The sequence below is a fragment of the Aulostomus chinensis genome, chromosome 18 (assembly GCF_037954235.1).
Source record: "Aulostomus chinensis isolate RoL2024-O1b breed Wild chromosome 18, RoL_Achi_v1.0, whole genome shotgun sequence".
In the NCBI taxonomy this organism is placed as follows: domain Eukaryota; kingdom Metazoa; phylum Chordata; class Actinopteri; order Syngnathiformes; family Aulostomidae; genus Aulostomus; species Aulostomus chinensis.
The window spans coordinates 4,058,170-4,073,655 of NC_141337.1; the positions used below are offsets into that span (position 1 = coordinate 4,058,170).

Genomic DNA, 15,486 nt, shown 5'->3' on the forward strand with positions numbered 1-15,486 from the left:
TACCCAGCACAGGGACATTTTGAACTTCCTGAGACTTCTCTTCTGGGAACCAAAACTAGTGGGCCCATCATTGCCATCACCTGTTGTGTTGATTTCTTCAGTGGCTCCGTCTCGAACGATAAACTCAGTGGGATGAAAAAACAAGCAGCGAATTTACAGCTGCACATAGACGTTGAAATGTTCCTTACTGCAGACCACGCCCTCAAAGCTGCTGAACCTTTGAAAAGTACTACTCAAGCAGAGCGAGTAAGATCAAGTACCCACTTGCTACAATAAGAGCCTGGTTCCCCAAAAGGTTCCTATGGTTGACATGCACATTAAGACTTTTTTTTTATATATATAACTTTAAATTAACTTAAACCTGCTCCAAACTGTAACAGCAAAACTAAAAAATATCCTATCATGGTTGTATAACTGTGCGATGTGTGTGTAGCACAGTAGGGACCTTTGACCCCCAAAATCTTTTCTGTGATTCCATCAAGGTGTTCTTGATTCATTGCTTTAGCAAGAATGGTAGGTGAGTGTGTGGTTGTGTGTGTGTGTGTGTGTGTGTGTGTGTGTGTATGTGTGTGTTTGCCCCCCCCATGTCTCCTTTCCTCAAGTTCTTCCATTGCAAGTGGTTCCATTACCTCCCCCCTCTCTGTTCTGTTCATTCAGGTCAATATATTTCCTGAAAAATATGAATCTAAATGGCAATAAAATCTCAAATAAAAAAGAAATGCATATCTGCAAGTGAAGGCATTTCATGAATGTGGAAATAGTTCCAAAAATATTTTGAAGAAGAGGAGATTTTAAAAAAGATCCATAAGATGGTTCCTATCAAAGTTTGCCCTGTCTCAAAACTAAATATTAAACTGCACGTGTGTTGTACAAATCTGGAAATATCAGTAAAAATACCACAATTCCTTCAAATAGGTCCATGCATTTCCTGCAAAACTTGACAACGTGGGTCATGAGAACGAATAAACAAATAAAGCCATATCAGACTTTGTTGAATAAAATGAAAAATGATTCCTGGTAAAAACCCGTAACAGTGAGACAAACCAAACCAAACCAAACCAATCCTATAGCGAATCAATAATCAAATGTTAGGGCATTCTCAGATAAACACATGGTTCTTTGATATGTTGATCTAAGAGTGTTTTTTTTTCTATTATACGGCAATTAGGTGACAGCAAAACTGTGTTTTAGCAGATGAAATCTTGGCCAACAATCTCGTCACATGTGAGCAGCTGGTTTGTGGGTTTACAGTAGCTGAGTAGTTGGGGCGTACACGTGCACGAGAGAAATTCGAGGACGAGCCCGCCCACAGACCTCGGGCACGTGTACAACGTGCGTCCCGATTGCAAGTCAGTAAACAGGTGACGTCGGGCAACCGTCAAGCTGCCTAGAGCTACGTCACAGAAAATCTGAAGCAGAGAAAGTATTTCCTTCACATTAAAAACACGTAGTGGTTTGCTTTTCGACATCATGTGAAATTGTTGGATGAGTCCAAAAATCATAAACTAATTCATCTATTAACATGTTTCAGAGGAGCAAAGGATATAGTCACCAGAAATATAGCCTCAAAAACGGTAATTCCTCATTGACTGATTTTATTTTGAAATTCCCAACAGGAAAACATACCCGCGATGCCTGCAAGCTTTCCGCTGGTGAGGAGCCTAGCTAAGGGGAGAGAGACCGTGAGAGAAAGCAGAATACGTATGATTATAAAAAAGTAAAGTTTAAGCTCGATAAATAACTGGCAACGTGGAAGAAAGAAACGGAACAGGTAGGCGAACGTCTCCCCTCGTTTCTGCCATTTATACTTCGCGTCTCGGCTCCTGCAAAAGGCTGAAAAATGGAGGTGAAATGTGGGTCCATCATGAGCAGGCTGCACACAACAGTGAATAAACAACAAGATCAACAACAACAACAGATGCAGCTGCGACGGCAGCCACACGGGAGGGACCGGGCGTGAAGATCCACTTTTAACACCAAATATTACAGCCGGAAAGGCTGACATTGATGCTAAGGGTATCCATTGTGTGCAGGGTCCTTAAGTTAGGAGGCTACAGTAGTTAGCATGCTGTCAAACAGCTCATGGGGGGGGGGGGGGGGGCTGCGACAGTCACAGCACAGTTCGAGGCTTAGCACAGATATTTTCACTCAGTTAAACAAATGCAACCTGATTGAATGGATGATTCGAGCGATGCACGCTATGGATTTTTTTTTTTTTTGCCTCATACGTGATTTGCCGATATTTTATTACCAAATTGGCCGATAGCCAAGGTCGATGAGACCAAATAATCTCTCCCTGTCTTTCTGTATTGATTGATATCGATATTTATCCTGATTTATAGTCTAAAGAAACCAGATGGTCGACTTAGAACATAGTCCAGCATAAGAAATACCCAGACATGGTGATTTGGACACAATCGTCTGCAACGGTTTAATGGATGTAACAGCTATGTGGCTAAAGGCAAATACTGGAACATCTACAACGGGCTGGAAAGTCCAGAACATGACATCAGTTTTACTGTAATGTGCCTTTTAAAACCAAGGCAAGACAAGATTAATGCTATATCTCACCTGAAGAATATCTAACATCTTCAGCTGTGTCTTCTATAACGTCACTGCATTATTACTACTGTATTTACTGCATGTGTACAACAGATAAGACCAGAGAGGAAGACACTTGGTCAAAACGTTTCCAATTGCACTGATATTTTCAGGTTTTCCAGCTAACCTGGATCTTGTTCTACTTATTCCAGGTATCACCAGCAACTTGGCACCATCTATTCTCTCCCCTGGCTCTCCGGTGTGAAAGGAAAACACCCATTTTATCATATCTAAAGTCACCTAGTGCCTCTCTACCTGACCCATCAGAAGTTTCCTCTACATCTTCACCAGTGCAAAAAAACCCAACAACAACAAAAAAACATTCACCAGCAAGACAGAAGACTCGACATCAACAGCAACGACAACAGCCCGACAACACAACACGACAGAAAGTAAATAGCCGCCAAAGTCAAAGTTTGGTGTCCTGAAATCAAAGCTTCTGATTGGTTTGAACCCTCTTCATCAGCATTCTCAGCTCTTTCGTTAAGCCAGTCCATATAAGACAGTTGCACACACTACCTAGCACCATTATGGCCTCCATCACCAAGTCATCGGAACTTGAGATCCTGGACAACCACAGAGATAGCTGGCTAGCGCTACTGACAGCTGCAGAAACGTATAGCCAAAAATCTGGCTGCGACCTGGCCATACTCACAGCGTGTAAGAAGTTCCGGTCATCGACTGGAGACGGAGAAGTGGGGAGGAAACAGGAGAGCGGTGCCTTTCCTAGGGAGTGTGATTTCTCATACAACGTATGGGGTCAAGGGTTCCTGGCCGAGTCTGCACGCCGCTATATAGATGACATTGGAGTGCTGCACTCTACAACCTTGCTAACAGCCCAAAGGCACACACGTCAGGCCGGGGGAGAGGGAGGAACCAAACTAGTGGTTGACCTGACCTCTGACCCTGGACACAAGGGGGTGAGTGGCCTGCATGTGCCGCAAACGTCACTTTGGCATTCATTCAAACGTAATGTTTGATTCCCTGTTGTTTCAGAACTTAACAGGCGACGGAATTGTGAGCGGAGTCAGTCCTAATGGAAGACTCTATTCCCAAAGCTACCCATCGATCTATAGCTCAGGAGCTGTTCCCGGGCAGGGCGTCGGGCAAAATGGTAACGGAGAGAGAGAACGGGAGAAAAGTGTGCAGGAGGCAACCAAGCAGGGGAGGCGGAGGTCTGGAATCGTGGAGTTGGATGAGGAGTGTGAAGATGAGGAAGAGGAGGAGGAGGAGGACATGGATGAGAGGAGAACATTCGGGAACGAGAGTGCTGGTGTGGAGTGATGAAGTTCATCTGTCGGTACATACTTTGGAATGTGTTTGCTGTGAGTTTTCTCATCATCATTTGCTTTCAGGTGTCTTCTCCATGGATGAGGATTCTCTGTCTCGCGACTGTGAGCCTTTCTTTGAGTCTGATGGCGAGGAGGAGAGCACCGATGGTAAGAGTTTGGTCACGCGTGCATCAATCAAATTTATTCTTCATCACATTGAGAAATCACATCTAACTGTTTTCCAGGCTCATTGAGCGAAGATGCTCCTCCGCCCTCACGCAGCATGGCTGTGGGTCAGGCTGCCTACTCGTCCCGGCACGCCCACACCATGTCTCTGGCCCGCTCTTTGCCCGTATCTGTGCCTGTATGGGGCTGCAGAGGAAACAGAGCGGCCCAGGGAGAGGGCAACAGTGGAGAACGGGTGAGCGGGTTTGCACATTGCATAAAAAAACAGATCTTAAAATTACGGGCCTACCTGAAACACAACGCGGGATTAGCCTGTTAGCGTTGGGCTTGACTCACAGGTCTGAGTTTCAACACATAGCTGACAGAGACTGAGGACGATCTCCCAGGTTTTGTCGCAAAAATTGGTTTGAAAAAATTAGATTTATTTAAAACACCTGCATCTCACAAGCAATTTTGTAGCTGGCGCAGTGACATGCGGAAGTTGGGTCCTTGTAAACGTTGTCCTGCCAGCCACACGTGCATCATAGGACGTCCCAGCCACAGGCACCGAGCAAAACGCCTTCTGTTGCATTTGCAAACAACTACCTGCCATTCCTGAATCTCCTGACTGCAGTAGGCGAAGAGCTTTGATGCCTGGTATATCAAGACTCGCCCTGTTGGTGGTGAGGCCCAAAGTAAAAAGAAAGTATATTATATGTACTAAATATAAATACTACATACTCAATAGATAGGCTATAAGTACCACATATTTCATCAAGAATGTTTCTGTCATTATATTAGATGTTTTAGATGTGTAAGTGTTCAATAAGTTTTATTTATGATGAATGTGGTGCAACGATAGAAATATGTCTTCATAAGCACAATTGTCTACATATCCTTCCAACCAACAGAAAAATTCATGTAAAAAGTGTATGAAACAACACACCACCAGTTCAAATAATAGAACCTGCTGTGGAACACGTGCTGTGAACAAGTAACAAAACTGAATGAATTTTTTTCTACTTTTATTGTTACATAAACATATTTTTGTTTGGCCCTCAGGTGGGCTGTGCTGACCTGGAGCATATTGCAGCCAGTATGAAGGCCCTACTGGTCCCTGGAGCCACCGACGGGACAGAAATGTTCGGGGCCCTGCCTCGGCCCCGGCTCAACACGGGGGACTTCTCTCTTAAACACTGAAAGGGAGTTGATCAGAGACACAGAGAAAGGGATAGAGAGAGTGAATCAGAGAGCAAAGGAGACGTGGGGAGGTTGTGGTGGCAGAAGCAGACCTGGCAGATGTGACGCTCAGTATGTCAAATACCGTGTAAAAGCTAGCACCCCCATTTATTTCTCATTAATCAAAATTAATGGCACATGCTTCAAGGAGAAACTGACAAACGAACACTAATAACATTCTCGACGATATACCCTCCCACTTCTCACTATACATTTCGCAATACTAGCTCGTACACCCCAACACTACATTGGACCTCAACATGCGTGACCTGCTGCACTGACTAACAAGGACCTAACGCAAGGTAGCGGGCAAATGAACCTTGTGTGCTGACGAGTGGGTCAAATTACCTGTGAAGTAACAAGAACTTTTATACACCAGCCACGTGGACCTGGGTGACCAGTAACTCCAGTGCTACATGCTCATTTTCTAAACAACTCTGCATTGAGCAATTCTACAATGTAAAGCTAAAGGTAGCCGCTGTCTTCCAAGACACTGTATTTGGAGAGGTGTTGCATTTTGGTTTTGGGAAACCAAAGGTACTCATAAAGATGATGCTAAGGTGTAGGCGAGTTTTACTTTTTGGTATGCGCTGACTCTGAGAGTTAGAAGACCATTCTCTGCTCGAGTTGGGAGACAGTTAGCTTAGCTTAGCATCCCGACTGGAAGCATGAATGAGCTAGTTGCCTGGATCTGTCTTTAGTACAGAAGTATGCCTGCTAGCCCCTCCATACATCATATTTATACATTATGTCTTGTTGCTCTCTTTCATACACAAGCAGAAGTAAAAAAAAATGGACTACATGCTGGAACAGTTTTTAGGACATTTAATCAAGTCTTGCATCTCAGTTCACCCTGCTATTCTTGTAATTTCATCATAGCTACAAGACTTTTTGGGAAGTCTGTTTGCAGAGAAATTTAACATAATTCTTCAATAGAGCTCAGTAGACGGGTTATGACTATGAGCTTCCTGAGATTCTCGTTCCCCAAACCCTGTGTTTCTGAGAACCAAACTTGAAATTAATTCACCAAAATGCATGCATTTGTACACATAAAAACAAAAAAAGGGTGCCAAAAGGATGCATCATTAAAATACTGGTTGGGAAACATATCGCTAGTGTATAACAACAACCAGGCTTTACAAGCTACAGTAGAGTAGGCTCACTAGCTCTTGCTAGCTGCTATCGTACACTGCTAGTGGCTCTTGATTCTAGACCAGCCTTGTTTAATGTCCCGGCAGTTTCGTTTCCTAGTATAAAGAACTGTTTCGAGATGAGGCGCCAGCCTTAAATCAGCCTGAGCCTGGCTGGAAAACGGGTGACTTGACTTCTTAACTTTGGACTGATCCGGGCTAGCTATGTTCCCTTTTTCTGCAGTCCTTATGCTAAGGTAAGCGAATTGCAAATTAGCTCACCGTGTTAGGAGAAAAGTATGAAACTTCCCAGAAAGAAAGAGAAGAAATATTTCCTAAAATGCCGAGTAATTGTATAAGGGCAAACAAAAGTGTTATATGTATTTGCTGTGAGTTGATGGTATAACATTCAAGGAATATTTTCATCCGTAAACTTTTTTTTTTTTTAACCGCATAAAATAAATTCCCCACAACTGTAAGGCCCTTCCATGATTTCACACCTGCTAAAGTGTTAGCATGGAGCACAGGAGCTGGTGATCTTCCAGGACCATATGGATGGTTTCTCCCATTTTTAACGAGTAGTTGACCAACAGGCCCTTTATAATGCCCCCCATCCACAATATCATTTTATCCCTTGAAAGGTTAATAACCAGAGAAGTGGCTGGTTTAACTCAAAGCTTTTCAAAATAAGAGGGGAGAACACCAGCACCCACTCATAACATGCCTATTTGTACTTTTACCTTTGCCAATGAATGACTGACTGATAGAATGATTGTAAACCAATAGGAGATGTTTTGTTTTGTTTTGTTTTGTTTTTTGGCTCCGGATATCTTGAAATGACTGAATGATGTGATCGTGTGTGTGTGAGAGAGAGAGAGATCAAGAAATGGTTTAATTTGAAAGGAAAGAATGTCCCTCTGTGACATTTCAAAAACAAATGTTTTGTTAAGTACTTTTGTGTTTCAAATAAAGGAGCAACACTAAGAGCAGAGATGTGATGCGTATGCAATGTTAATAGATGCCTCTAGAGGTCATCGGCGCTCTGTGAGAAGAAAATATGCACAATAGTTTTTACATAGCGGCTGAATTTATTGACTACATTTGTCACTCTTACAGGCTATAACAAGCACTCTAGTACATGCAGGATTCTATGTTATAAAAACATTTACCTAGCCTTCAATTTTAAATAAATGACATTACTAGATATACATTAGTACATAAAATATTTCACCATTTTTATATTTAATAGGAAATAAATAAAATTTTCCATGCATCAGAGACAGCAAAAACATTCTACGAAGATGTCATTGCGTGCTTTACTACTCCAACACTTGTTCCCCATAATTTACACTACTTGACCTTCTTGCCCCTGGAAGCTGAACTCTCTACTGCGTCACTGATCCTTTTTCCGAATGAGGCAGAAGGAATTTGTGCCGACCCAGACTCCGGGGTAGAGCCTCTCCTGGGTGTTGATTTTAAACTTGTGAATGAGCCGGACCTCCTTCTCGCCCTCTCCTTCCACTATGAGGAACTTGATGATGCCTGCTGGCTGGTCGACGTAGATGCCCAATGTGGGGGACAAAGGGAGCTGGATGTCCACGTTCTCACCGTTGTGCCAAACTTGATAGCAGGAGCCTGACCAGCCAACTCCCCAAGAGCTGGTGTTCTCCCCAAGGCCGCAGGGGCCATCCTGTCCCTTCCTGGGTGCACTCTCGCCGACCACGCCGATCACCACCCAGCCATCGCTGTCCATCTCCCAGTACCCTCGAGAGCCCTGCAGGAATTCTTTACACAAGACCTGCAGGAGAGAGGACAGGTGAGCTACAGGCCCAGGTGAGCCTCCAATGAGCTGAGAGCATGTGATGAGATTTTGGAGTATTATGCAGTCTGTAGTGAGCTTTTACTATTTCATAATGTCATATGTACTTAAATGACTAGTAATATCTGTCCTGCAATGTACTCTGAGCCAGATTATCCAAATATGGCCTCCAGGGGCCTCAGGAACGAGTCGTAAAACCCAGAAGCAAGGCTGAATGTGTGGTTCCCACACAAAAGTCGCTGAGATAATGTCAGTGGCCACTTGAGCACTAAATAATTTAATGTTTTGTTCTACAGCATAAAATGCATCAAGAAGAACTAAACTCGTGAATTTTAAAGCTTTTTATGCATCTTAAGGATGGCGGCTGCTAACAAGCGGCTTAACTAAAAGTTTAAGTCGTAAAACTTTTGTTTCCCATAGAGCTCATTTTCGTCAAGAATCCAAAGTCCCAGTGCAAAAATCTGGTAGGATTTGCTTGAGGGGATTTATGGAGATGCTAACTTCCGGGTTAACCTACTATATATTGATATACCAATCAATCAATCAATGACGATACATCTGATCCAGTCCGTCTCCGAAGGCAGACCTGGGTCTACTCTACCTGTGGTGAGTGTTCATATCTCTCAGGTCTGTTGGGATATGGGCAGACGGCGTCTGAGGTACGAGCCACCTTGGCTCCGCCCTCTGATATCCACAACAGCTTCTGGGCTGTTTTGTCATCCAGGGAGATGGGGTACCAGTCTGTGTGGATGGAGAGGGATATAAGTTCAAATATTTGTAGACTGAACATGAAATGTGCCTCAAATCAAGATTTCTGAAATACCTTTTTTCAAACAGTTGTTTAGTGAATGATGATAAAACAGTTTTGTTTTTTTTTGCTCTATAAAACAATAACACTTATTGCACTGTTGGGGCAGGGGTTTCACATGTCCAAGATGACATTTAATACATAAAAAATGTGCAGTTATGGAATATCCTGCCATCCTGAAAAGCAGTGTCATGATAAACACGTGTCATTCGTTGACGATGAGAGCAACTTCAGTGAGACGGGTGTAGGTCCAGTGCAGGCTTACATTTGAGGAAGTCTGCCCTTGTGGTGGGTTCAGGGATATTTGGCTCGTATGGAGGCAGCTTTACTGTGAGGATGAGAGAATGAAACAAGTCTTCATCTGTTGATGTGTGGATCTTACTGGTTGTTTACTACACGACAGTGATGCACCGCGTTGCTCTTTACCTTCTGCGGCTCCATTTTTCCTTCCTGTAAAAGACAAAAGATCAAAGTGTCATTTATTTCTAACCAACATATTCTTGATGAATCGCTCTCACACTGGAATTTTAAGGACTATTTGTGGAGGCAACGAGAGGTAAAATTCCATCCAGCTATCGTGGACCCGCTGGCTACCCTTCATCTCCAGTAAATAATCTGCTGCTCTCAACATGCAGTAGATCACAAGCTAGCATGTGTGCTCTGTCAGCTTAACACTGATTCATGAAGTTTAGGTTTCAACATATGGAGCCCAGAGGCCCGAGCAGCCCTTCCTGAAGGACAACTATCCGCACTGACAGCAGGAATCTGCGTCTATATGTGATGCTGTTCTGTCACACCGCCGCCGGCGTGTTTGTCATGTTCTGGGGCGGGTGTCTAATCTCTTTCTTTTATTCCTCCTTGCACTTGGTGACTGAGTGTGCCTTCTGACATTCTGAGAAAACGACGAGCCAATACCAGCCGGTCTGGCCCTCCATTACCTCTCCGTGAAGGTCACCTCTGCTAAAGTTACTGATCCTCAAATTTCACACCGATACCTAACTCCTCATCATTCATACTCACATATCACGAGGTTACATCACCACATCAGGCTGATATGTGTGTGTGTTTGTGTGTGTGTGTGTATCCTTGCTATGGCCAAAATTAGACAGAAAGTCCTTCTAAATCATCCATACTGTAGGTGTGATTCTCTGATTGTAGGTGGCGGCGTAGTGAACACATCATTGACCGATACAGAAAACGTCATCAGTCTCACTGGAGGTGAATCGCTTTGAGCAGGTTGTTGGAACATAAAAGGGCTAAATGGGATGGATCTGTGTTTAAAAATGAATTAGATAGATTCAATAAAGGATCAAATAACAATATCCAAACAACCTTCATAACTAACATAAGAAACACACTCATACACACACACACACACACACACACACACACACACACACACACACAAGCTATGTATCTTGTATCAACTGATTCACCACTCAACAAGATTTATTAGGGATGGAATCCAGCGGGTCTCATTTCAGGTGAATATTCAACCTCGGGGAAAAAAAGAACAACAACCCTTCGCACCAGAAACACGTTCGAATGACTTTTGCTTATGAAAGGTAAATTGGTAGCTATTTAAGCTTTACTTACATGTTAATTTACCGTAAATCAACACTACTTATCAGCAGTAATGCTATTATTTATGGGGGTTTTTGTCATTAGTTTGCATCGTTGGTTTGAAACAATAAGAGATCTTCATTTCAGATTACATTAATTAAGTGTAGACAGTTTACTGTTGTACACATACATTCATTAAAATAATTGCCTGAGTCATTTTTTGACTTTTTTTTTTAACCTAAAACAACTCCTTCTTTTATGTTTTCCGAAAAATACTTGAAAAAGTAGCAAAGGTGATTGTTTAAAGAAGGCGACCATACATCTATATAAGATATCAAGCACTTGTCGTTGATTTCAACCATACGTTTTTTTCGGGGAGTGTGAGTAAAACTTTGAGACACTATGGATGGACTACTTTCAGTATTTGTAAGACTGTATTCCATCCATCCATCCATTTTCCACCGCTTATCCTGTTAAGGGTCACAGGGGGCTGGAGCCTATCCCAGCAGCCTTAGGGCGACAGGTGGGGTTCGTACCCAGAGAGAACCCACGCAGGCACAGGGAGAACATGCAGACTCCACACAGAAAGACCCCGTGATCCAGCCGGGGCTCCAACCTGGAACCTTCTTGCTGTGAGGCGACGGTGCTGACCACTGCACCACCGTGCCGCCCAAGACTGTATTCATCGTTGATAACTGGTGATTACTGCAAATGATATTTCACTTCTAGATATTACACATCATCATTTTGTTTCATTCTTATGAATATGTTTCTGTATGTTGATTTTCAATTTGCTACTCTCTATTTTGTCTTTTTGTGAAAGTGTGACTGAGAAGATTAAGGATTTAATGACATGTTTATCCACTTTGGTTGTTGTCTGATGATATAAATATACTTAATAACCCCATTTCATTTTTTTAAGTGACTGTTGATCTTTAATTTTAACGATGCAAGCACTTACTTGGAACAGGAGCTTCTCTGGTGATAAATTGCATTTATTTATATAATATAGGCAATATGACCATTCCAGCTGGGATGCTGCAGCTGGGCTGGTCCATCCCTTCACATGCCTGAGGAAATATAACTCCTCCAGCCTGCGTGGCCCCTCCGCTGGGGAAGATGCCAGCAGCATGTCAACCAGGAGGACTTATGGGAGTCCGGTGTAACATCTGCAAACACCGGCTTATCAGTGTGGCTGATGATTTAATAACGGCTGCGGTGTCCAAGGGTTGTTAGAGCAGAGATCCACTGCTCTTCCTTAAATGACTATAAAGCAGTGTGTCAGTCGGTGCTGTCATTAAAGCTATAAATACACACACAAGGGGCTATTATGATGGTTATGTCCAACGCAATTTAGCTGACCAAAGCCATTAAGACCAGAAAATCTGCGAACTGGCCAGGCATACAGGAATAATAATTGCACCCTACCGAGGCTTAGGGTCCTGTTACTGTCCAGCTTGGATATTCTGCACACGTCTTGAGAAGCATGCATGACTTCAAAGAGGCACATTGTGTGGGAGAGAAGAGAGCACGACAGAGGGGAAGTTTGGCAGGATGGCAAGACTGAAGGTCACACAATGGCAGTGACAGATCGCTTCATCGGTCCGTGGGCAGAAGACGAGATGAAAGACTCATCAAGGTATGAAGGAGAAAGATTAGAAGACAGATGGCTCGATAAACATCAATAAATTAGTCTGCAAATCTATGATGCTCCTGGCTTCTATTTAAGGGAGGCCAGCAACTTAAATACCCTCAGCGTGGGCCCACCAGTAGGTGGTTGGGGTGATGGGGGATTTGCCAGTTCAACGCTGTGGGGGTTAAACCCGGCAGAGGGCTGTATGCTTAGCAGGATCAGCAGGAAAGCTCGACGGGAATAAACAGATACTCAGAAAGATTGATGACTTGACATCCCAGCAATGAGATGTGGTTGGATACAGGGGGGGCGAGCGGTATCAAATATTTAAAGGCAGCGATACTATAAAAGAGACACCTCATCCATCAGCTGGGGGTTACCATGGCGGTGTTACCACTTCTCAGAACGAGCAAAATCTGACCGCTTCAAAAGGATCTTTAGGGAGATATATCTGTTTTACAGCTACACACCCATGACAAGATGCAAAACCTGTGATTCATCATTCTCACCACATGCATAAATGAGCGAACAGCTAAACAAGACGCTGCCAAAAGGTCAGCAAGACCCCCCCCCAAACTTCTCCCCGATATCGCATGAAGGCAGTTTGTTTTGGCCCGTCACAAGGTAGACATTTCCCCTCCCAAGATTCCCCTTACAGTTGGACAGCGCTGTATGTGTGGATCAGGTTAAAAACATCCCACTACGACAGCAGGATCAGAGGAAGCACTGATAGCGAGATGAGGAGAGCTGGCGTGAGTGCCAGGATCATCCCGGTCAAGACTTCCTGGCAGGAAGCCCCGCGGAGCGCCTGAGCAGGTGAAGACGTCAGGCAGGGAAATCAAACCAGGTAGAGAGGCAGGAGGATAGAGATTCTGGGAAATTGAGGAATTCCGGGGCTGTTTAAAGGGCCAGTGTGTGAGGAACTGGAACCGTGTTGGTTTGTGTGCGTTGCACCGTTAAAAACATGATCGCGTGAATCAAAGACGAATCACTTTGGGGATTTTTTAGACCTGTCATAGCTCACTATTTCATTTTTAGGGATACGTCAAAGGAGTACCGCAGGTTACATAACGTTATACAACACCGGCCTGGTTTACTCGGAGAAGCTTGCAGTTGAGCGACTATTTCAGTCAGCTCCTCCCATTTTTTGCTGTTTTCCCTCTTGCTATGTAAAACAACAAACATGGAGCTGGCAAACTAATAGCAACTTCTGCTTCATTTTATTTTCGTGAACAATAGAGATCAACAGCTAATATTAATAACTTTCCTGAAAGAACTCGCTTTACCTCTGATGTTACTTTAAAAGGGCACCACCTTGGTTTAGCACCGCCCCCAACGTGTATACAGGAGTACAAAGTGTACTGAGTACAGTGAATATTTTTTCAACTATAGCAGAATTTTAACAAGTTAAGCCAGACGTTTCCTCTGAGCTGTCACAGTGCACCGGACTGACGTCTGCCTGCGTGAGATTATATAATGCAGGTGATAATCTGATCTGTAGTTGAGAGAGCGACAGGAGCATCATGTTGTGCATGAACAGGAACAAGAAAGGCAGGAAGACGGCACAGAAGGAATTCAGTGAGATGAAGAAGTAGGAGTGGAGGAATGCTCAGGGGCCGACTCCAGATTTTTCTGCCGGTGACTTGGTCAGTAGCAGTGGCCGGAGCATTATCCTGACATACGTGTTTCTGATGGTTAGCGAAACTCACACAGACACGGAGAGAACACAACACGTTAACTGCACAAGGACCCGGGATGACCAAGACTCCCATCCACGACTTTTGTACCGTGATGCAACGGTGCTAACGATTGTGCCATCGCGCTGTCAAAGCACAGTGACAATATGAATGTGGAAAATCTCATACTGTATAATCAGTGCTTAGTTATTAGAAATGGTACTTTTCGCTAGTTAATACACAGAGGTGAAAAATAAAAAAGCGAAGTGATAACCGGGCTCACTTGCATCGCACCATCTGTGCTTTGGCCTGCTTGAAATCCTTTACAACTCACTCATTCATCTTCAGCCACTCCACCTCCTTAGCCACCGAGCACAAAGAACGTTATGAATGCTTTAATTAAAACTACAAACAATAAAGTGATATTGTATGCAAATAGAGCTTGAGAAGGAAAAATGGAGTGCAAGAAGAGCATCTGAGACTTCAAAGGCCGTGTGGTACTGAAAAAAATGAAATGTTGTATGGCAAAATCTAAACTGCAAATTAAAAACTGTCAGTTTTCAGTGTCACGTTTTTAAGTGACCCACCAGTTCTCGCACCCATGCCTCTCTTGTGTTACTTGCTAGAAAGTCGGCTGCCAGGTGTCGCGATGCTTCCTTACCTGCTTTCTTGGGCACAGGCATGATTCCCTCGTAGGTCTCCGAGCTGATCGAACTGGGAGGTCTTGTGAAAATGCCCTGGGGGTCTCTGGAGGATCCCTCTTATTAACTTCCAAATGAGTGGGGAGGGGGAGAGGGGGAAAATGAGCTGGGAGGAGGGAATATGTGTCAGTTTTGGTTGGATGCAGCGGTCACCCGAAGGGATGGCCCTGTCACATGAAACTCCTGATCCTTTCTAGGGATTAGCTGGAGACAAGCGAATACCCAGTATATCCCAAGTATGTGAGCACATTTGCATACACATGGACTGGGCATGTGTATGGGGCGCACACCCCGAGTTTAACAAACACCCCCCCCCCCACACACACCCTTTCAAAAGGACGTAAACAAATTTAATCTTGACTGAGGACATGTTCCTCAGGCTACAGCGGCATGTCTGGTGTATTTCTAGAAGTTTTGCGGCTCGGTGTCACACAGTATTTTTTGCTTTGTTTTGTCCCCTTTGCGATCAACTTTGACCCAAGGGGGGACGGGGGACGACAAAAAAAAACACACACACACACACATTCTAAAACAGCAAGCAACTCAATCTGACCCCGACACAGGGTCTAGGTGTAAGATGGCAGCCAGGGACTCACTGGAGACCTGTCATCAATTCCCAGTTTTTAACCAGTCAGCCGCCACTTTAAATGCACTCTGGCAAAGAACTTGAGTATAAACTGGACCAGCGATGGGAAACCTCCGTTTACTAAACTGCTTCTCAGTTGTTTCAAACATTTAAGTGGATACACTCATTAGTTACAAGTGCTTCCGTCTGACATTTTTGCAGGATTTAGACTTTTATCTCTGAAGAACACCAAACAAGAATCTTGTGGTAAATAAAGGTAGCACACAGTTAAATGTATTTGGATAAATTTCAGTT

The 15,486-nt window shown here is 43.8% G+C and overlaps 2 protein-coding genes across 2 annotated transcripts; one reads left to right on the forward strand and one right to left on the reverse strand.

Annotated features, from left to right (window-relative positions):
• The first annotated feature begins 1,634 nt into the window (after positions 1-1,634).
• On the forward strand, positions 1,635-7,397 carry akt1s1 (AKT1 substrate 1 (proline-rich)). Its single transcript, XM_086185659.1, has 6 exons — positions 1,635-1,771; positions 2,754-3,521; positions 3,598-3,874; positions 3,957-4,040; positions 4,118-4,293; positions 5,100-7,397. The coding sequence occupies exons 2-6, from the start codon at positions 3,132-3,134 to the stop codon at positions 5,235-5,237; spliced, it is 1,065 nt and encodes a 354-aa protein (XP_086041785.1). The 5' UTR covers positions 1,635-1,771; positions 2,754-3,131; the 3' UTR covers positions 5,238-7,397.
• Positions 7,398-7,527: 130 nt separating this feature from the next.
• Positions 7,528-14,605, reverse strand: LOC147244730 (tripartite motif-containing protein 16). Its single transcript, XM_086185660.1, has 5 exons — positions 14,567-14,605; positions 9,460-9,483; positions 9,299-9,361; positions 8,827-8,966; positions 7,528-8,204 (listed from the first exon to the last, which is right to left on the reverse strand). Exons 1-5 carry the CDS (start codon positions 14,586-14,588, stop codon positions 7,800-7,802), a joined length of 654 nt encoding a protein of 217 aa, XP_086041786.1. The 5' UTR covers positions 14,589-14,605; the 3' UTR covers positions 7,528-7,799.
• Positions 14,606-15,486: the final 881 nt, after the last annotated feature.